Below are 22,025 nucleotides of genomic sequence, written 5' to 3' on the forward strand. Positions count from 1 at the left end.
CATGGAACTTTCCTGAAATGTGCTATAAATATGCAGTGCCCTGATCTTGGCTAATTGGCTCATGTCTATTAAGGATCTAGGAAGGACTGATGCTTATCAGAACATGTTTGATCTCAAAATCTTCTAGAAACAGGCACACTTAAGCCATTTCCACCGTTTCCTGGATTTCAGTGCATCAAAACCACCACCATAGATGTAAGTTATTTCCACTTCTTTTCTTAGCCAGGAAATGAGATGCTGTGCGACTTCTATTTTATCACTAATAGTATTGTTAACAATAATGTTAAGACATAAAAAGACTTCAAAAGTGATTCCTTTTAGATTAGGTTTGAATGTGAGGCCAGTTCTCATTCAGCCTGCCTTGTTTGTCAATATTTTATCATTTGAACAGGATTATGGAAATCCAGGGAAATGCCCTTTTCCTGCTTGTTTCAGTGGGATGTGAAGAGCAAAGAGAGCTCTTAAAAAGATACCTCCATTTGCCTGCTGCAAAAGTGCCTGCTAAAGTGCTTGCGACTACCGTGTGTGATTTTCTTACCCTGTTTGCATGCTCTATGTATGCTACCTCGGTGTAGGAGAGACAGACGCTATTGCATAGTGGGTTTGAAATCCAGTTGTGTTACAACCTGAACAAATCACTTCACCTCTTTGTGGCTCAGTTTTCTCAACTGCATCATGAGGTAATACTAATACCAGTCTTACTGGTTTATCCTGAGGATTCAGTGACTTACTGTATATAACTATGCCTGGCATATGGTAAGCACTCAGTGATAGCTGTCACCACTGCCACCAACCCCCCCCCCCACCCCCCCCCCGCCCATCATCATCATTATTGTTGTCACTTGTGGACTTGAATATGGAAACCACGTGATGACAAGAAATGACTGCAGAGTTCTGGGTTCTGCCACCATCACTACCCTGCTAGTAAAATAGAACGCATATTGCTCGGTTTAGTTGGGCCACACAAAATAAAAATGATGAAGATGATGATGATGACGACGACGATGATTTGGGTAGCCAGTTTCTTTTGAGGTCAGGGGAAAAGGTAGTGGACAAAGAACCAGGAAGTGGGTGAAAGGAAGAAGCAGTAGCCTCTCTGCTTCTGCAACTGTTAACCTCTGTCTGTCTACCTGGACGTTCTATAAATACAATCTTACTGAATCCCAGTGACACCACAGTGAGGTAAGAATTCTTAATCCCATTTTATAAATAGGTAAAGTGAGGTTTTAGAGAGACGAGCGAATGTATCTTGGCCATGCAATGGAATAGTGATTTGAACCCAGTTGTGTTAAACTCTGAATCACATTTCTTTCTGCTCTGCTGGGCCAGCTTCTAAGTCCCAGCATTGACTAACTTTCTGATTATTGTCAAAAGCACTTAACTCTTGTATATCGTGGTTTTCCTTTGTGAATTAGGTCATTGACTGAGCATCAAAAGGAAACTAAAAGAATGTACACGTCATGTCAGTTACGGCCACCAGAACCCTGTAGGGGAGAAAGGCAATCAATGAAACTGTTCAATGATAATATTGGGTTTTTGTCACCATATGACTCTATATAATTTAAATGTCATGTTCATTTCCTTAATTGTTGACAAGACTGCAATCTTTATGTGCTTTCTCTTTGGAAATATTAAGGTCAACATACATTTTATTTAAACATCAACCCGTAAATCAAAATGCTGCCCTTGGTCAACTGAAACCTCTAATAAAGTTGGAGGAGGCTAGATGTCTTTGAACCCAGTGAGGTGGCTGTTTCATGACCTTGGATTGCTCTTCTCCGGGTGCTTGAAGATAGGGATCTGATTAATAAGGTGGGCTCTCTCCCTCCCAGGCCACCTGGTTCAGACCCCACAGCACTAATTATTCATGCCATAGTATAGGCCCCTGGGATTTTCTCTGGACTGTGCCTGTAGGGAAGGCCATGAGGCATGCATTTAATCCTCTGCCTGCTGATGGAGAGTTTCACAGGCAAAAGTAAATTCCACACCTCCACCACTGCATGGAGTTGACCCTGTTCATGCTCACATGTATTGCCTGTTGCTTTTTTAAAAAAATACCCTGCCCTCATATAGGAGTGCAGGGGTTGGCAAAATTTCTCTGTAAGGGGACTGATAGCAAGTATTTTAAGCTTCGTCAGCCATATATTCTCTGTTGTAACTACTCAGCTCTGCAGTGGTAGCCTGAAAGCAGCCGTAGACAATGCATAAGCAAATGAGCACACTATGTACCAACAGAACTTCATTTACAAAAGTAGACACTAGGCCAGATTTGGCCCGTGTACTGTAGTTTGCCCACTTTTGACTTGGAGATACGTCGTGACTTAGTTTGGTCAATTTCTTTTCGCCATGTATAAAGGACCTACTTTATAAAGTGCTGCATTGGGTGCTGGGGATAAAGCCAGGAGGCATGATCTTGCTGTAACAGAGCCTACAACCTGTCAAAGAGACCATGTTAGCCAATCACACAGATTGAGACCCAGGTCTTAACAACCTGTGACCTTGGGTAAGTTCTCAGCCCTCACTAGGATATTGATTCCTACTTCACAGGGTTATGAAGCTTCACTTAGAGAAAGGCCACACCAGGGCCTGGCACCCAGTTTCTGAACCATAAGTGTGAACTGGGAAAAGGAGGCAAACTGAGGCAAATTCCACAGTGTGGAATGGAGTCTTGGGTTGCAGGTCAGTGAAGGGTAAACTGAGGCTAGAGAACCCAGTTAATGTAAACAGATGAGAGTCAATGCTGCTGCTACCTGGCCCTATGAGCACCTTTACTGTGGTCACATAAAGCAACAAGCTCTGGACCTGGCTTCTACTAGACTCAGAAAGTTGACGGGGCCCTTTGTTGTGAGTCCTACTGAATAATGTCAGTATCTTAGTCAATCAGTTCTGCGACTCTCATGTCTTCATATTTTAACAACTCTAAAATTGAGATGCATCTTTGAGTTCATATCAAATCATTGTTTAATTAGCAACATGTAACCTTTACTAGTGGTATTGGAATAATGATGCATCTTACGATTGGTTATTTAAAATATATCAACTGCTACTGTGCTTGCTTGTTTGTTTCTTCATTCTCTTTTCACATAATTATTAGGCACCTACTGTGTTCTGGGGAAGTGTTTTAGCTGTTGGATATATGTACAGGCAAGGTCTTTGCTCTTGTGGAATAATCAAGCTGTTGCAGGAGACAGTAAACAAAGGAATGCTGGAAAGGAAATGAAGGTGTGATGCAGAAAGTTAATAGCAGGCCAGGCGTCGTAGCTCATACCTGTAATCCTAACACTTTGGGAGGCTGAGGCGGGCAGATTGCCTGCGGTCAGGAGTTCAAGACCAGCCTGACTAACATGGTGAAACCCCATCTCTACTAAAAACACAAAAAAATTAGCCAGACGTGGTGGCGCACGCCTGTAGTCCCAGCTACTCGGGAGGCTGAGGCAGGAGAATTGCCTCAACCCGGGAGGCAGAGCTTGCAGTGAGCCGAGATCGTGCCATTGCACTCCAGCCTGGGTGACAGAACGAGACTCCGTCTCAAAAATAAATAAAATAAATAAAAAAATAACAGAGAAAACATACTGAGATGGGGGGCTCAGGCAGTGGCATCTGAGCCCAGACATGAAGGATGAAAAGGAATCATCTCTATGGAGGGTGGTGGGAGGGGAAGCATTCCAGGCAGAGGGAACAGCAAGGTGAGGAGGCAGGTAGGTGGTCAGCAAGGGAGAGAGAGGAAAATACAGGCTGCAGAGGTAGACAGGTCATGTGGGGCCCCATGGCCACCATGAGGAGTTTGGATTTTATTCTAAATGAAGCAAGAAGCCACTGGAAAAGTTTAAGCTGGGCAGTGTCAGGATTAGTTTTACGTTTAAAAAACTAAAAGAGGCTGGGTGTGGGGACCCACGCCTGTAATCCTAGCACTTTGGGAGGCCGAGGCAGACAGATTGTCTGAGCTGACTCAGGAGTTTGAGACCAGCCTGGGCAACATGGTGAAACCCTGTCTCTGCTAAAAATACAAAAAATTAGCCAGGCGTGGTGGCTCGCCTGTAGTCCCAGCTACTCAGGAGGCTGAGGCACACAATCACTTGAACTCAGAAGGTGGAGGTGGCAGTGAGCTGAGGTCACGCCACTGCGCTCCAGCCTGGGGGACAGAGCAAGACTCCGTCTCCACAAAAAATAAAATAAAAAGCTAAAAGAGTTGCCTAGTCTTCAGTGAGATTTCCTCACCTGATCCTGCAGATGAGGACCCCAGAGCCCAGGGATCCAGAATGAGGGTGGTAGAAAGATGGGCGTAGAGAGATCCAGATACCCTTCCCGTGTCACACACGGTGCGGCTGTGGTCCAGCCTCTTTCCTTGTAAACCTTGTTTTCCTCTCATGTATAAGATGAAAAACTAGTGTCTTTGAGACCTCGATTTCCCCATCACCCAATCATAACTTCAGTCTTGTGCCTGTTCCTTAAAATCATTTACTGTGAAGCCTTGCAGATGGCCCTACTTTGCAAACAGGACAGCCCCATTCCCACGCTGTCATTCCCATTTCATCCTCCTTATTGATGACAGAACGATGACATGCTTTGATTATCAACACCCCGCTATAGAGAGCAAGTATTTTTGCTTGTATTTGGATCATAAAATTAACTCCCTCTTGTCTCCCCCTAGGGAGGCCTCTGCTATCATCTTTTTTCTTTTTTTTTTTTTGGAGGCAGAGTCTCACTCTGTCGCCCAAGCTGGAGTGCAATGGTGCAATCTTGGCTCACTGCAACCTCCGCCTTCCCAGTTCAAGCGATTTTCCTGCCCCAGCGTCCCGACTAGCTGGGACTACAGGAGCACGCCACCATACCTGGCTAATTTTTGTATCTTTAGATGGAGTTTGCCATGTTGGCCAGGGTGGTCTCAAACTCCTGACCTCAGGTGACCCACCCACCTCGGTCTCCCCCAAAGTACTGGGAATACAGGCATGAGCCACTGCGCCCGGCCGTCTTTGTTCTAATCTAATACCTTCTCACCTCCCTGATGCCTTCTGGATTCTCACCCTCAGCCTCTTTATTTCCTCCCAACTTGCCGTTTCTCACCCCTGTGTTTGGCAGGCCCTCCTGTCACACCTAAGACTCCTCCCAGGTTACACACTACATTCATGGCCGGTCTAGACTTAACCCAGAGCTGCTGATTCCATGTCTAGTGTTTTACTCAGTTGTGTCACCTCTTCTCAATTTTGAATGTAATTATCAATTGTACTTACCCAACAGCTGATTGTTTCCCCCTCAAACCTGGGAAGTTTTGGACTGTTGATCTTTTCCTTCTGTTTTCCCTCCTGCTTACTTCACTCCAACCACTTCTTTATAAACCAGGCGGAGTCCCTCTGCACTGACTTTTCTCCCTTCCCGGAGTGTTCTTCTCCCCATGTAGCCACGTCGCTCACTTCCTCACTGCCTTCAGGCTTTCAATCAAATGTTTCCTTCTCAGTGATCCTGCCCTTGAAATTGCTATCTGCAAAACAGAGGTCAGGGTAGACCTCATTTAGAAATGGTGATTCAAATATGACGAAGTTGCTAATAGCTGCAGAATATTTGGTCCAAAACCAGCCATGAATGGAGTAATGAAGAACTGTTCTGGACAGAGTGAAAAGCCTGTGCAAAGGCCCTGGAGCAGTGCGCTCATGGGACAGCAAGGAGGCCAGTGTGGCTATACCTAAAAATCAGAAAGTAGAAGTGAACAAGGCTGCACAGGATGTAGGAACCCTTTGATAGAGTCCTTGTAGAAAGTGGCTAGTCAGGTGTGGTCCTGAGACCAGCAGCATCTGTTTTATTAAAAATATAGAATCTCAGCTCTCACCCCAGATCTACTGGATCAGAATCTGCATTTTAACAAGCTTCGCAGATGATTTGCATGCACATTGAAGTTTGAGTGGCACTGTCATAAATCATCTTTGATTTCTAATGACTTAATGCCCAGTTCTTTCCACTATCCACTCCTTCCTTCCCTCCTTACATAACACCAAGCAGAGGCTAGCACTGCCCCAGTGATCTTAGGCATTTAAGGAAAAGTTAATTGCTTTTCCTCTAAAAAAAAAAAAAAATGTTGTGGGAACCCTGAAGAAACCAAATAATCATTGGGCTAAAAACAGAAGCTTGGGCTTTCATACACTTTCCTAAAATTAATTGGTCCTTTGTTTAGGGAATGCTTCAGGTTTTCTTCCCCTAGAAACTACCACATCCTGTCCAAATACCTTCCAATCTTCCAGTGTAATACATTGTTTATTGGGGTGTGTGTGAGTGGGTGTTCAGTGCATTTCCACAGTTCCCGATGACTGCACAGGTCTCTTCTATACATTAATTGTTCATCATATTTTATAAAGAGCTTTCTTTTTTTCCTATATAACCAAAGCATTGAAACTATTAGGCTATTAACACACCAAGAAATGCAATCAATCAGCTGATTATCATCTAATGTTTTAATGATCACATTTTTAATCCAATTATACATGTTTGAATCTTTCAAATTTTCTTTAATTAAAAATTGCCTCCTGGCACTGCTATCAGAAATAAGAAATTGAAGAGAATCAGCCAGATATAATTTAACGTTGAAAGGAAACTGCAAGGATAACTGGGCCGCACTGGGCTTAATGGTTGACCATGACTTTAAAGCCCTCATACAGAATTTCCTAATTGATAAGAAAAATTTAATCATCTTCAGCTATAAACCTTTTGCATTCAAATAAGGTTATTTCTTTTTCCAAATAAACCTCCCCTAACTGATTATTCATATTGTCATTCAAAATACTTAAAAATGAAAGAAAGGGTTGGGTGAAATGTAGACTACTTAATACAGTGTGTATTTAATATAAAAGTCATACATTATTCATTTTTGCAATTTGAATAACTTTGAATTTAGCATCCCTGTTCCTCATCTTTTTCTTGGATGAACAATTAATTATTAAAATATAATATTGTCTGCATATAGCACCCGGGATCCTTGAAAGTGGAATACAAGATTCATTTCTTTTCAATTCTTTTATCTAGTAATGCACAGTACCTGCCTATTAGGGTATAATGGAATGAATGGTGGTATAAATAGTTTTTCAAATATTTTTCTCAACTAGTAAGTGGCTGGGACAGGAATGTTTTGTATTCAAATGACTAATTATGATAAAAGTTGGAGGCAGAATGCACTGATCAGGATGGGCATAGAATCACATTGCCCTTTTATAGCAAGACTTATTTAACAAGCACTTACGCATGCTTACTGTGTCGAGCGCTCTCCTAAGCCCTCACCTGATGTTAACTCATTTGATTCATACTGAGAACCTCCTTATAATGTCAGTGTTATTATCCCATTTTACAGATGAGGAAACAGTTACACAAAGGTTAAATAACTCTTCTCAAGTCAAACCTTTAAGTAGACTGGTTAGGATTCATATCCAGGGGACCTAGCTCTAGCACTTCTCCCCATTTTATGATATCTACATGTATTAAGATTTTATTAGCCAGGCATATGGGCTCACAGCTGTAATTTCAGCACTTTGGGAGGCTGCGGCAGGAGGATTGCTTGAGGCCAGAGGTTTGAGACCAGCTTGGGCAACACAGCCCAAGAACCTCATGTCTACTAGTTTTTTGTTTTTGTTTTTGTTTTTTAATTAGGCAGGCATGGTGGTACAAGTCCTACCTACTCAGGAAGCTGAGAGGGGAGGACTGCTTGAGCCCAGGAGTTCAAGGCTGCAGTACCACCACAGCCTAGTCAACAGAGTGAGAATCTGTCTCTAATTTATACAAAGAAAAAAAGAGATTTCATAAACAGAAGAGTTTACATTTTCAGCTGAAAAGTGCTTTATTTCTTCTTCCCAGTGGCTATACTCAGGAACCACATCTTGAGTCTGGGCAGTTGAGCCCCTATGGCTTAAGCTGGCATCGGTGGACAGTACTAGAAATATAGAGCTACCATTTCTAAAATTGATTCTAATTTGTACTTAAGCATTGAGAGCACCCCATTTATCAGTAGAGCACTGTCTGTGGGACTGAGCAGGCAATGAAATTTTCAGAAAGATGGCTGCAAACTGATGTTCAACTTGAACTGAGATGGGGAGAAAAGAGTGAATTCTGTAATGTATTGTTCGTGTTAATTCTGTAATGCATTGTCATTTAGTAATGGGGGCACCTGAACATATAGCATAATTCCCCCCCACCCCACAAGTCAGGCTATGGGTATCAAGATGACTTTCTGATATTTGGGAATCTTTTCCCACCCCCAACGCTTGTGTTAAAATAGGGGCAGGCAGAATACGACCGAAGGCGAAATCCATTCTACTCTCTATTTTTGTATGGCCCCTGAGCTAAGAATGGTTTTTACATTCAATCCCTACTTAAGTGAAATGTTATTCCCCTAAAAAGGAATCGTATTATTCTCATTAGGTAGACAAATATTTTGAAAATTGTTCTCAGTTATTAATCGCATTTCAAATACAGTTAATAAGGTTGTGAAAGTTTGCTTATTATTTAAGTACCTACATAACATCTTCAAATTCACCTCTTGGCCTGCAAAACCTAAAATATTTACTCTTTAGTACTTTACTGAAAACTGTTGCTCATTCCTAGCTTAAAACTCAAAATGAGCCAGCCTGTACCTCTGCTGGGCTTGTGCTCAGCCACATGCCTGCCTTGTTAAATCTGGGCTTACAGTGCGCCAGGAGCTATGCCAAGCCCCTTTTGTCTGTTAACTTGCTTAATTGTCACAGCAACCCTGAGAGTAAATATTCTCATTATTCCCATTTTACAGATGATGGAAGTAGCTCAGAGAGGTTAAGGCCTTTGCCTGAGGTCACACAGCCATCAAATGTCAGTTAATTCAAAGCCCATGCTAGACTGCTCATGCTGATGGACAATGTATCTAACATGGTATGCCTTTAAGGGCACAAGCAGTAATCCAGTTTAAAAAAAAAAATAGATATGCACAAAGCATTAAAGAAAGTAAATGATAAAACATTGGTAGCTTAGAGGACTAATAATAGTAAAAGTAATAACAATTAGAGTAAGAATAATATGTATCACGTATGCAATGTTTACTGTGTTCCGAGCTCTTTCTGAACCCCTTTCTTGTATTGACTTATTTATAATCTTCACTACTATAGCCTAAGAAGGTTTCATAACTTGCCTGAGCTCACACAGCTGACAGTGGAGTTGGGATTTGAACCTGGGCAGGCTGAAAATCTGCTCTCCTCAGCCACCCTTGAAGAAATGCACAAGTGCTGGGGGTGCTGATGAAGGCAGTGGTTAGATCTCAGTTTTCAGCACGGAGTGATGTTTCCTGCTCTCCAGGCATACTGTTTCAGATTCCCTGAATAAAGAATCCCGTGTGAGTCTCTGTATTCTTCACGTTTTTGACCTTGTGTCTGTTACTTCACCCTGGTCTTCTATTTACCCAGCCCTAAAGTCAAAGAATTGGACTAAATAGATGGTTTTCCAAGTGTCCCTGGGTCCCCTACTCAGCTTCAGCCACCAGGGCTGACTTAACTATTTGAGTTGCTGGGCTCTTGGGTAAGATTTTGTTTGAAGAGACCATTCTTTGGCCTCCAAAGCCACTGAACTAAGCCGCTGAACTGTCCAAGTCCCTTCCAGATCACACAGTCCTAAGATTCAATGGCAGCAATAGTGGTGGAATGAATAAGCAGTGAAACCAGGCCCTCCTCCCGGTCCCTTGTACCAAGTCTACCCACCTCGCCACCGATCTGACTGCACGTGCTGATCAACGAAAGCCAGAACTTGCCTCTGAAGCCCTGGTGTTGGTCAAGAACAGAGAGGCCCTTTGGAGTTTGCAGCAGGGGTCACACGCACTTTCCATCATGCCTGCTCAATCCATCAGCCCATCGGAGAACTTACACAAGAGCCCGGCCCTGTCCAGTGTTCCCCCTTTGCAGTCTAATCTCCTCCTGTTGGTGTGGCAGGTGCTTTTGCTTTATCTTTTGATGCTCTTTAAAGCCGTGGCCTCTCCCTAGAGTGTGTTTAGATGGGGACTTGGCTGCCAGGGGTTTGCCAGGGTTGTCTCGTCACTTCCTATCAGCATTCCGCATGCTTAACTGCAACCCTAATGTTGGATTGGGTCCCGAGGGGAAAACTCTTCTGATTCTCTAGCCATTCGGCCTGGATTCCTTGATCCTAAGGCAGGTTAGTGTGCTGTGGTGTGACCCCAGGTTCACCTACAACATGAGGGAGACATGAAGGTGGCAGTTTTGCAGTTGGTGGTGCCAAGCCCTACCCACCCTTCTATCACTTGGGGCTTTGTGTTGACTGTTTACACAGCCCAGGAAGCTCAGAGGCAGCAAGCAAAGGCCAAAATATTTTCTCCTCCTGGCCAAACCAGTCCTCGCCAAGCATGCTTGCAGAGATTTCCCCTGTCATTAGGCTGCTGGTAACCAGGTTTAAATTAAAGCCCAGATTTGCCAGTGGGCGGAGGGGCAATTCCGTTATTTCTAGCCTTTTGTACAACAGAAATTGTTTTTGTCATTTTGATTATAGAACCCTATGATTTGAAGAGTTTTGCATTTATTGGTTAATACTAAATTTTTCTTTTAGAAAAAGACGAATTGAACACCTCTCTGAGAATCAGCCAAGGTTTCTGAGCCTCATGAATAACTGCTGTTACTTCGCTGTTCACTAGTGCTTGGGCTTGGTTATTTAACCTCTCTGTGCCTTGATTTCCACACCTGTAAAACAAGTATTAGAAAGCACATACTTCATAGAGTTGTGAACTAAGAGAGCATAGTGATGTGAGTAATAAAATCCTGGATTCTAAACCCAGCTACCTGTTTCTGCATCCCGCCTCTGCAAACTGGGGATGATAATAGGACTAACTTCTTGCAGTTATTTTAAGCATTAAATAAATGTATCCTTATAAAGCTGTTAGAACAGGGCCTGTTGCATATAGTAAGTGCTGTTTAAGTGTTTGCAACATGTAAATACTCAGAATAGTGCCTGGCATATAGGCGAAGCTAAATCAATGTTAAGTCTTCTTCAACTAATCTTTTCCAAAAGGAAATTGCAATTTTAATTATAATATAGTTGATTTCTGTTGGGTTTTTGCATTATGCCCTAGTTACACAGACTTCTCGCGTCTGGGGATGCACAGTTGCCCAAAAGCCTGCACTAGTTGTTCTGCATAAAAATGAGAAGAGGAAGGAAGGAAGGGGGAGGTATGAGGCTTGGGAATAATATTCCTGTAGGCACAGGTGTGTCTATGAGGTCACCTGGAACCCCGTTCCCAGGGCCCATGGTGGAAGCCATGAAGGAGCTAAGGGACCTCATGAGCAGAACTCCAGTAGTCTTATTGCATCTCTAACAGGGAAGAGGAGAGAATCCCAGATGTAAATTCAAGACTAGATGTCTGGAGATGGATGTAGAGACTAGAACCTTCTCTGACTCATGAAAGAAGCTAGATAGTTTCCTGGGTGTGCTTGGGAGAATTACAAGACATTTTCCTCATCTTCTCTGTGACACTGTTCCTTCCTGTCCCGGAGCCTTTGCTCATGCTGTTTCTACTGCTTACAATGGTTTTCTTCACCTTGTTTGCCCCCACCCTTGCATTTTCACATAGCTAACCTCAGTGGCTTCTTCCGCTGAGTCAGAGGTGTGTGGTGTCTCTGGTGTCAAGACATCTGGATTCACATCCTGGCTTTGCTTCTTAGGAGCTATGTGACCTTGAGCAGACACTAACCCATTACATGCCTTGCTTTCCTCATAGATTAATCATATTTTCATTGTTGGATCTGAACTTAAATGTCATTTCTTCTGTTTAAGGGAAGACACCTCCATGTTTGTAAAAAGAATGCTGGTTCCTGGGGCCATTCTTTTTAAGTTTCTAGTTGTGCCTTGGTTAGACTTCACTTTGATTTGGAGACGACTTGGGTGAAACCATAATGAAATGTAGCCAGCTTTGGAATTGCACATTACTGGTGGCTTACAGTTTTCTTTTCATAATGAGTCTCTCTATGTGTCCCAAAGTTTGTTGCACTGATTATCTCTCTTTTCATAGATAATTGGAGAAGAGTTCTATGATGAAACAAGGTTGGGAAGGGGTGGGTTAAACAAAGTCAAGCCCATTTCTTTTCTGCAAGACTTCTCAGAGATTTTAGTATGCTAGAGTGTTTTGTCTATTTCCTGGGGAAGGGGGAGGGACTTTAATGTGGCCCAACCGTGTTCATCATGGAACCTGTTTTTTACTGAAATATACTGTGGTGCTGGTGTCCTCAGAACACACCCTGGGAAATGCTGCTTTGTTTACTGAGGCTCTGCCACCACCAAATGCTAGTGCTTCTCAGGATATAAACAAACATAAGGCTTGTGATGTGGCACCAGCATGCCGAGGGTGTTGACTGTCTGCGGCGCGGAATGGCATGAGTTACCATTGTGCTTTTCTTTTCCCTTTTCCCCTAACAGAGAAGGAGACCTTTCTGGATCCTTTCGTCCTCCGGGACCTCCTACCTGCATCCCTGGGCAGCTATTATCGGTACACAGGTTCCTTGACCACACCACCGTGTAGCGAAATAGTGGAGTGGATAGTCTTCCGGAGACCCGTCCCCATCTCTTACCATCAGGTAGATATTCTGCCTCAAGTGGGGCTTCTGTGTTTACTTGTTTTGTATTGACTTAACAGTCCAGCATGGCTAGAGTATACCAGTAACGAATTTGTTCTTGATCTTGTGCACGACATTGATTCCTGCAGTCTTTCCCACAAACATGTTTCTGAACCCAAGAACTGCAAGCTATGGAACGTGGTTTCTTAGCCACAAATGAAATTAACTCACTAAAGAGAATTGCAGGCAGGAAATCTGAGTATTGTTTAAGTATTCAATCTTGAGGAGGTAATAATAGCTATCCTCGATGATGATGACCTTTTGTGCCAGAAACTCTTCTAAGCTCTTTATAAATGTTGACCCATTTCATCTTCATGAACAGCACACTCATGAGGTAGATGCTATTGGTACCCCCATTCTGCAGTCTTAACGAGGAATGTGCTGTGCACACCCCATTTTATAGAGGAGATCAAGCCACACAAAAGGTTACTTGCCCACAGTCACACAACTGGTAACCATGCCATGGTGTCTGATTCGAAAGATCATGCTCTGACCACTAAGCCTACCCACAGTTCAGAAAAGAAAGAGATTTGTGGACATGGAGAAATGAAATAAAACATACCGTTGATTGAGTTCTTTCTGTGTGCTATGCGCTTTACTCAGCACTTTACACATGTCAACTTAATCAGTGGCAACACAAATATAGAGAGATGGGTATTCGTATAGAACATATTGGCATGGAGAGATTGGGTAACATGCCCAAAAGTTCATGGTTAATGAATGATGAAACCAAAAACTAAGCCGGGGTTTGCCTGATTCCAAAACCCATGTTTCTGATCACTATACTGTATTGCTTCCTTCTGAGTGTGGCCTGGGCACATTTCATGGGAAGGCATGATTTAGGCTGAGCAGTAAATGTGGGTAGGAACTGATGAATTGGAGATAGGATTGAGGCAATGTCAGAGGTAGGGGGACCATCCGGGGAATGAGAGGTCTTTAAATCACCTCATGAGGTCTGAATGTATGGTTGAGGATGATTCTTAGAAGGGACATGTTAGTTGTACAAAATTCAGCATGGATTGAATTAACGAAAGTGTCAAATTTCTTCTGCATTATTCCCGAAAATAGAGCCTGGAAAAATGGATAGGATTTGTAAGGAAGTGGATTTGAGCCATTAACCAAGACTGTCCAAAATTGAAAGGTACTTAGGACGTCTTTCATAGAAATGACCACCTCCACCAGTCTGATTGTTCTAGTACCAGTTGACCTTCTGGGTCTTAGGTCAAGTATTCCAGTAGGTGGGTCTGAATAGACATTGACCAACCAACTACTTGGCTGGCCTTAGGTCACATGTCCATCTTTGAATGAGCCACCAGAGGTGCCAGATAGCATCCTGAAACATCCAGTGTTACGTCTTAGTGGGTAAATGGGGCAGGTTCCCTGGAAGAAGGTAAGGGCAGTAGAGACACTACTCCCCTAACCACGTTAGGTCGTGTAAGGCCAGGCTGAACAAATTTATTTGGCCTCACTGCTGTTTTGGCAATCATTTTACTTTCAGATATTTTTTCCTTTTAATCTGACCCTGACAATAAAGAAAGGACTGGTGATTTGGTTTCAGAACAGGATCTGCCAGCCTTAAGGAGATAATGAAATAAGAAATGAGTTTTCTTCCTAATGGTGATGCCAACATTGTTTCATTAAAAAAAAAATAATAAAGTTACAGCCCAAATATTTATATATGCAGGGTTGGCGGAAGGGACTTTTTTTTCAAGCTCCTTTTTTGTCAATTAATAAATACTTTTGTCTTGAAAGATTGAAAGGTTTGCAACTGGGCTTAGTGGCTCGTGCCTATAATCTCAGCACTTTGGGAGGGTGAAGCAGGAAGAACCTTTGAGCCCAGCAGTTCGAGACCAGCCTGGGCAACATGGCAAGACCCCCATCTCTATCAAAAAAAAAAAAACTAAAAATTATCCAGGCATGGTGGTACATGTCTGGTGATCCCAGCTGCTTGGGAGGCTGAGGTGGGAGGATCACTTGAGTCTGGAAGGTCAAGGCTGCAGTGAACTGTGATCGCACCACTGCGCTCCAGTGTGGATGACGGAGTGAGACTCTGTCTCAGAAAAAAAAAAGAGAGAGAGAGAAAGGTTTGAGATAATGAAGTTAAGAAATACTGATTTGGCTACTTTTCATGGAGAATTCCATGTAAGGAGAGGCAGAGAGTCGCTCATTAGCTGGAGAGAAATAAGACTATTAACATATGCTGGGTTTCATTACAGCTCCAGATTTGAAACAAAAGACAGAGTTTGGGGCTTGGATGTTTTGCCAAGTGTTTGTCTTTTAGAAGCATTTTGATCATTTTTGTAACTGGGGCTCTGAGAAAGTGCTTTTTAAATATCTGCTCACTATTCCACTCTCTGCCACCCATACACTCAAAGAGAAGAAATAATGTAAGATCTGTGTTTGCCTTCTAATATATAACTTCTCTCTAGGTATTGCGTTTCAGGGAAACAGAAAAGAAATTAATCATATTTGCTTTCCAGGTTCTTTGCTACAAACCATCTTAAGATAATACTTTACTTTTATCAGACACTGCTTCATGTGTCCCTCTCTCTCTCCCAAGGGAGGAAAACAGCTCATATTCATGTGGCCAAACTGGATCCTTGCTGGCTGGCTTTGTGGAGGTCACAGCTGTGTCAGCCCTTGGAAAAGAAAGCATTCACCATCCAAGTATTATCGCTTCAGACCTTCCCACCCTGACCCTGCCAACATTCTTTCTGAAGTTAGCACAGAATGTTCATTTCAGAAAGGCGAACAGCCAATTCGGAAAAGCCAAGTAGTCAGGAATTCCATGTCTGCCTCTGACAGAAAGAAAACATTCCTAGTCCCTTGTTCTTCTACTTCTCTACAGTCTCTGTATTCTCTCTTTTCTTCCCTCTCGTCCAGCATGGGTGCCTGCACTCGAGTAAAATTTGAGGATATTCACCATAAAATATTAACGGTTAGCACAAAGTGTTGACTTGTATGATGTGGATTTCTTTGAAGCCTTTCAGAGCACATGCAGGCAAACACGAATCTTTCCTCTTTTGTTCCCTTTTGTGATTGTAGTTGGGCATTCAAATCAGCCTTGCCAGCCAGCGCATTTGTACCTCTGGCTTGTGTGATAATCTAGATTCAAATACAGCACTGATAACCGAACCTTACATTGACTTGGGATTCCCCACATAGTCAGCATGGCTTACGTGGCTCCTCTAAACATCTTCTGAAAATATCAGGCCGAAATCATGCCACCCAAACAAAATGGGTCACCCCAACAAAATGGCAGCACTCTCGGCCCTTGTGTGGGATGTCAGAGAAGCCAGACAACACATGGAGATGGCTGCAGGCAACATGTCCATGATCAGTCATAGAAGATGATTAGCTTTTGGTGCAGTTAACTAGGATTTGTTTTCTTCTAGAATAGTGCTTCTCAGATGATGGTTCTTTGCCCATAGGCAACTAACCCAACCCTTCCTTTCCAGGACTATTTGCATCTTGTTGGTTAAAATAAGGCACTGCCTATGATTTTCCCCAGCATGAATTTTACTTAAGTGCTTGTAGTGGGTGCTATCAAAAAGGCAATAAATAAGTGTGACTGTGTCTACTTTGTTTACCTTTAGATGTGTGATTTTTTTTTTTTTTTTTTTCTGACAGTAAACTGGAGTAGACAGATAAGTTTTAATTGCATGACCCTTTTTTAACCAAAGGTATCTGTCAGAAAGAGTAGAGCAGCTCTTTGAAGTTAAGACTGTGTGCTTTGGAGGCGAACTGCCTGGGTTCCATGTATGACTTTGTTCTTCGGCCAAATTACTCAAGTACTCTACTATTTGGTGCCTCAGTTTTCTCATCTGTAACATGATGATAATAATCCCCACCTCATGGAGTCACAGTAAAGATTAAATGATGGAATATGTATAAAATGCTTAGACTAGGACCTGGCATCACAGGAAGTGCTTGGGAGATACTAGGCGTTTTTGTTGTTGTTGCGGTATTAAATGATGACCAAACCTCTAAAGCAGGACTGTCTGGTAGAAAGAAAACCACGTCATTTAAAATGTTGTAGTAATCATGTTAAAAAATGTAAAGAGAAACAAGTGAAATTAATTTTAATAGTATAGTTTATTTAATAGAATATGTATCCAAAATATTATCACTGCAAATGTAGGGCTAGCCATATTTCTAATGGAATAGCCACATGGCTACTGGCTGTCACAGCTGTAAGGTTTATCTCAAGGCCACGACAACTGGTGAGTCACTTAATTCAGAACGTTTCTATTTCAACACATGACGTGCAGTGCATGTGAATGAAGGAGGTTTTTAAATGATGGGGTGAAGATGCCATCATTAATCCAAGAGAGATGGCTTTCTTTGTTAATTATGGTTAAGTCCTTTTCTTTCTATAAACACCTTCATGCAAAACTGACTGTAGCCACAGGAGGGGCATGGCCCTGCATTTAGCTAGCTGTTCTTAGATTTTATGTTTGCATCTGTGGTTCAGTAAGTAAAATTTTGGATGCTCCAGGCTACTGGGAATTTAATATTCCATTATCATTGTCTTGTTTAATAATGAGACAACAAATAGGACCTGCCCTGTCATACCTCAAATGTATGGTGAAGCTAAAATAATCTCCATGACTTTAGGTGAGATTTTTCCAGTTCCTAGTTAGTATCCTTGGTTTCCTTACTGTGCTAATAATGGATTCTGGTTTTGTTTAATTGCCATTATATGCCCATCCCTTAAACTGTTGTGCATATCAGCCTTTTAATGGCTCATAATTATATTACTTTTGCTTTTCTCTCATTTCTCCCTTTCATCCACAATGATGCCCTGCCCAAGTCTTGTGGACAGGAGCTCTTGCTACACACGAATGGCATGAATAGATTTCAACTTGCCTTTGATTCGAACCGACAGATTAAAAACTAATTATTCTCTGTAATACTTTTATAATAAAAACTAAGTTGAAATGATTTATATACACTTCCAGCCAACACCTTTGCAATTCAAGGTTAAAATTGTTCTTGAAATGGCACCAGTTAAACTGCAATTACAAATCCCCAAGCAGGGATAAAAGAAAGAAATGTTTTACACATTCACTTCAAAAGTTTAAGAGTCAATTTAATATTATAGAAATGAAAACTTTCATTTATTTTTACTAAATGATAAAGACTTCATTAGTTGTATTAAAGTCAAGATAATTCCAAGTGTGTTTATTACCCTGCTGTGGCAGGATCAGCCAAGAAAAGTGAGGGCTTTGGGAGGTGGACAGGATTTTCTCCTGGGGCCTGCTATCTTGTTCATGCCTCCCAGGTCTTTCTGTGTTGGGCCATTGGCAGTTTCTATTCAGAGTGCAGAAGGGTGAAGATAGATAGATTTATGTTGCTGATGCAGGGTGCCCTGTGTGGAATGGCCCTGGGGTTAGCTAAAGGGAATTGTTTCAGGACTTCTAAAACTGCATCCATTTCTCCACTGCAGTGTGACTCTTTCAGTGGATAATGTTAAGGCCTCTTATGCCTGTGGCATGAAGTAGCTGAGAGCATACAAAATAGAGTCAAACAGACCTGCTATGCTAAGCCTCACTTCACCTCTTGGTTCCTGTGCCTGCATTAGTCCATTTTCACATTGCTGTAAAGAACTACCTGAGACTGGGTAATGTATTAGAAAAGAGGTTTAATTGGCCGTACAGGAGTCATGACTGGGAAGGCCTCAGGAAACTTACAGTTGTGGCAGACGGGAAGCAGGCATGCGTTACATGGCTAGAGAAGGAAGAACAGAGAGAAAGGGGAGGCGCTACACACTTTTAAACAACCAGATCTTGTGAGAACTCACTCACTGTCATGGGAACAGCAAGGGGGAATTCCGCTCCCATGATCCAATCACCTCCCGCCAGGCCCCTCCTCCAGCACTGAGGATTACAATTCCACATGAGATTTAGGTGGGGACACAGATCCAAACCATATCGGTGATCTTGGGCAAGTTACTCAATGCCTCTAAGCCCAATTTCCTTACTAGTCAGTAACATTAATACTAATACTGCTATTAATCATAATATTACCAGCAGCCTCATGGGATTTCTGTGGATTAAGTAAGAGAAAGCACATACCAGTCTCAGCACAATGCCTTGCGTGTAATAAGCACCCAGTAAATATTGCCTGCTAGTGTTCATGATATAAGAGTGTTCTTGTAATGCTACTCTAATGTCGTTACTTTAAGCTAAAAAGAAGTTGGAAACCAAAATAATGTCTATAAAGTACTTAAAGAAGTACCTGGCATGTAGTAGGTTTGATAAATACAAGGGGGATAAGGAAGGGAAGGTTGATAGTATTTTACAGTTGTCATAAGCTTAGACTACAATTGTAGTTACCACAGTCCTCATAAAATAATAATTACAGTAGTGATAGTACTTACCGAGTACCTGCTGTGTGCCAGGAATTATTCCAAATACTTTATATATCACAACTCATTGAATAGTTACAAAAACCACAAGAAGGAGGTAGTGCTGTTACCTCCATTGTACAAATAAAGACACTGAGGCACAGAAAGATTAAATAATTTGACCAAGGTCACACATTTAGCAAGTAGGGTTTAAAAAACAGGATTTTGTACCCAGGTAGCAGGGGTAAGGGTTTTGAATTTGGAGAATTAGGCATAGGCCGGATTAAAAGGGCCCCACCATTAAGGATGGGAGGCTGTTAAAAAGTATTGAACAGAGGCATGACGTGATCTCATGTATATTTTTCAAGGATCACTGTTTCGCTGTTAACCAGATCTAGAAAAGTAGAACAGATTACGCACCAAACATATGGACCAGTCAAAGGCCCAGAAAGACACAACTTTGTCTGTATGGTTTGTTCTATGGCTCCAGCATGACTTCCATGTTGCACAACTCTAGGGGACACTTTCTCATGGTGGGCTTATGGCACCTTTTGGAATCAAACAAAGTGGAGGGCCAAGGCAAGGGTTGGGGTCCAGAGACAGACTGAAGTTGCCGTGTAATGATGTATCGGTAGATTTCCTCACAGCCCACTTTCCAAAGTGAGAAATGTAGACTCCTCTCACCAATCCAAGACTCCTGGAGGTTTTTAACTCATTGGCCAAGCATGCCAGTTACCAAAGAGACAGGCCACTGGTGAATTTCATTTAACTTAGAAAAATGACAGGGTTTTAGTGAATGCCGCCAACCCACGGAAGGACATTTGATGAGTATGCTAAGCTTGTGCTCCTTTCCCTCTTTTGTATGACTGTCAAGAGCAACTGTGATCCGGTTGACAATATAATATCGTTCAGGTCATCAGTTCACTCCCAGAACCATCACATCCTTTCTTCAAAATCTTGGGGCAAGTTAAGTTAATAACAAGGAAGCCGCCATGCTTTTAAACCATAGCATGTCATTAAGCTGTAAGAGCAATTTAAGTGAAAGCATTTTTGTGTTAAATTCAGAACCTGCCTCATTTTTACAGTTATGTGACTTGTTCTTTCCTGAGGCTTCAGAAATAAACTTTTTAGGAGAATTTAATGCTGGCTATGAAAGAAGCAAGTATTCTGGAGAATAAACAAACTTCAGAGTCATATTGCTGAGACAGTTTTCCAGGCCATTCTTTTCTGGCATCTCAGAGATTAAACTATTTTGGGACAGATGGCTGTCTCTTCCGGAAAATTTCCGGTCTAATTCACGATGTATGGCAGCCCAGTCCGTTTCTCTAAAAAGTCATCCTGAAAGTTAAGGAATGTCTCTATTAAACTCACATCTCTAAGCCTTTAATTTAAGCCAATTTCCTTTTATTTGGTCTTCTCTGGACACGGAGAAGAGCTGGTCAGCTTCTTCCACATATGAGGGGCTTTATGAAATTACTCCTTACCTTTTCTTCAGGCTAAACAATTCCACTTCCTTTAACCTTTCCTCACAGGATTTATTCTCCATCTTCTTAATCATTTCGATTGGTCTTTTTCTGGGCTGTCTCCAGAGGGTCTTTGTTAATACTTCTCATATAATTTTAAGAAGTTATTTTCTCTGAGAAAATCAGAAACCTACTCTCACATTTGATGCATTCAGTTCTGACTTTGGTCGTCCTATCAAGAGAGTTCATGTCACGAGGTGGAGGTGATTTTTCAGCATCTTCAGTTGTCTTCATTTGAGTGACTCACATTTGGACAAAGTAATCAATCCACTTTTCCTAATTTTTCTGGCATGTCTTGCCTTTCCTTTGCTGTAAATAAAGAAGGAATAGCAGAAAGAATGGGAAGGCAGGCAGATTCTACCTAGAGACACTATGAGTTTTCATGAGAAGGTAAAGTCACTCACAGAGAATTGAAGTAATACAAGAGTCATAGGCTGCTTTGGCTTTTAGGCTGATCGTGAATCCGTCCTGGTTCTGTGTAAAAGACAGAAAAAATTCTGTGGTTTACTATCATTTTACATAAGCTGTGGAATTGGAGGGGAGGTAGAATGATAGGTGAATTCATATACTTAAATGATTTTTGCATGGCTAATATCACTACCTCAATTCTTCGCTTTCTCATGCAAAGAGAGGGCAGACTATTTGGAAGCAGGTCATTTTCTGTGTCATTCTCTGAGGCTGCTTGAGAAATAGTGGGGGTTAGTTCCAGGCTTCAGGATGACCACCTAGAATTTGCCGAAACCCAGATAGCGATTTCCCTTTTTTATTTTCCACATTAGTGTTAACTGCCTTCTGGTTCCCCGAAGCCTAGACAGTCACTCAGTGCACGGAGAGCATCTTTCTAGCACCATTGGGCCATTTCTCCTGCAGAAAGCAGTCTTATTTGGCACCGGAGGATCCAGATGGGCCAGAAACAGTTCATTCAGCTTTTCTCTTCATTCTGTTTTCTTCTCCTATTAGTATTTTTGGTGGCTGCATATTTCAAATTACAGTTTTTTGTTTTTGTTTTTGTTTTTCGGTGACAAGAATAACTTTGTGGCCTGTTGAGGACAAGTCTCTGTCACTCAGTCGCTGTTCCATTCCTCATATGTAATAGAATTACCTTTTTTATTTTTTTTAAAAAATGTTATTATTTTTTTGAGACAGAGTCTCATTCCATCACCCAGGCTGGAGTGCAGTGGCACGATCTCGGCTCACTGCAGCCTCCACCTCCCAGGTTCAAGCAATTCTTGTGCCTCAGCCTCCCGAGTAGCTGGAATTACAGGCGTGCACCATTATGCCTGGCCAATTTTTGTATTTTTAGTAGAGACAGGGTTTCACCATGTTGGCCAGGCTGGTCTTGAACTCCTGACCTCAAGTGATCCATCCACCTTGGCCTCCCAAAGGGCTGGGATTTCAGGCATGAGCCACCGGGCCTGGCCAGAATTACTGTTTTTGATGATCACAATGTTGAAGGCCACACACACACACACAAAAATCCCTTTTTTGTTTTTTCTGTTTTTGAGACTCTGTCACCCAGGCTGGAGTGCAGTGGGGCAATCA

The 22,025-nt window shown here is 42.2% G+C and overlaps 1 protein-coding gene across 2 annotated transcripts in view; it reads left to right on the forward strand.

Moving 5' to 3' along the window:
* Nucleotides 1-22,025, forward strand: part of PTPRG (protein tyrosine phosphatase receptor type G) — a 745,156-nt gene that overhangs the window by 592,954 nt on the left and 130,177 nt on the right. For both annotated transcript variants that reach the window (XM_050781197.1, XM_050781198.1), the window contains exon 7: nucleotides 12,415-12,572. In XM_050781197.1, coding sequence (XP_050637154.1) covers nucleotides 12,415-12,572 — 158 coding nt within the window. The remainder of the gene's footprint in view (nucleotides 1-12,414; nucleotides 12,573-22,025) is intronic.

The sequence above is a fragment of the Macaca thibetana genome, chromosome 2 (genome assembly GCF_024542745.1).
Source record: "Macaca thibetana thibetana isolate TM-01 chromosome 2, ASM2454274v1, whole genome shotgun sequence".
Classification (NCBI taxonomy): Eukaryota; Metazoa; Chordata; class Mammalia; order Primates; family Cercopithecidae; genus Macaca; species Macaca thibetana.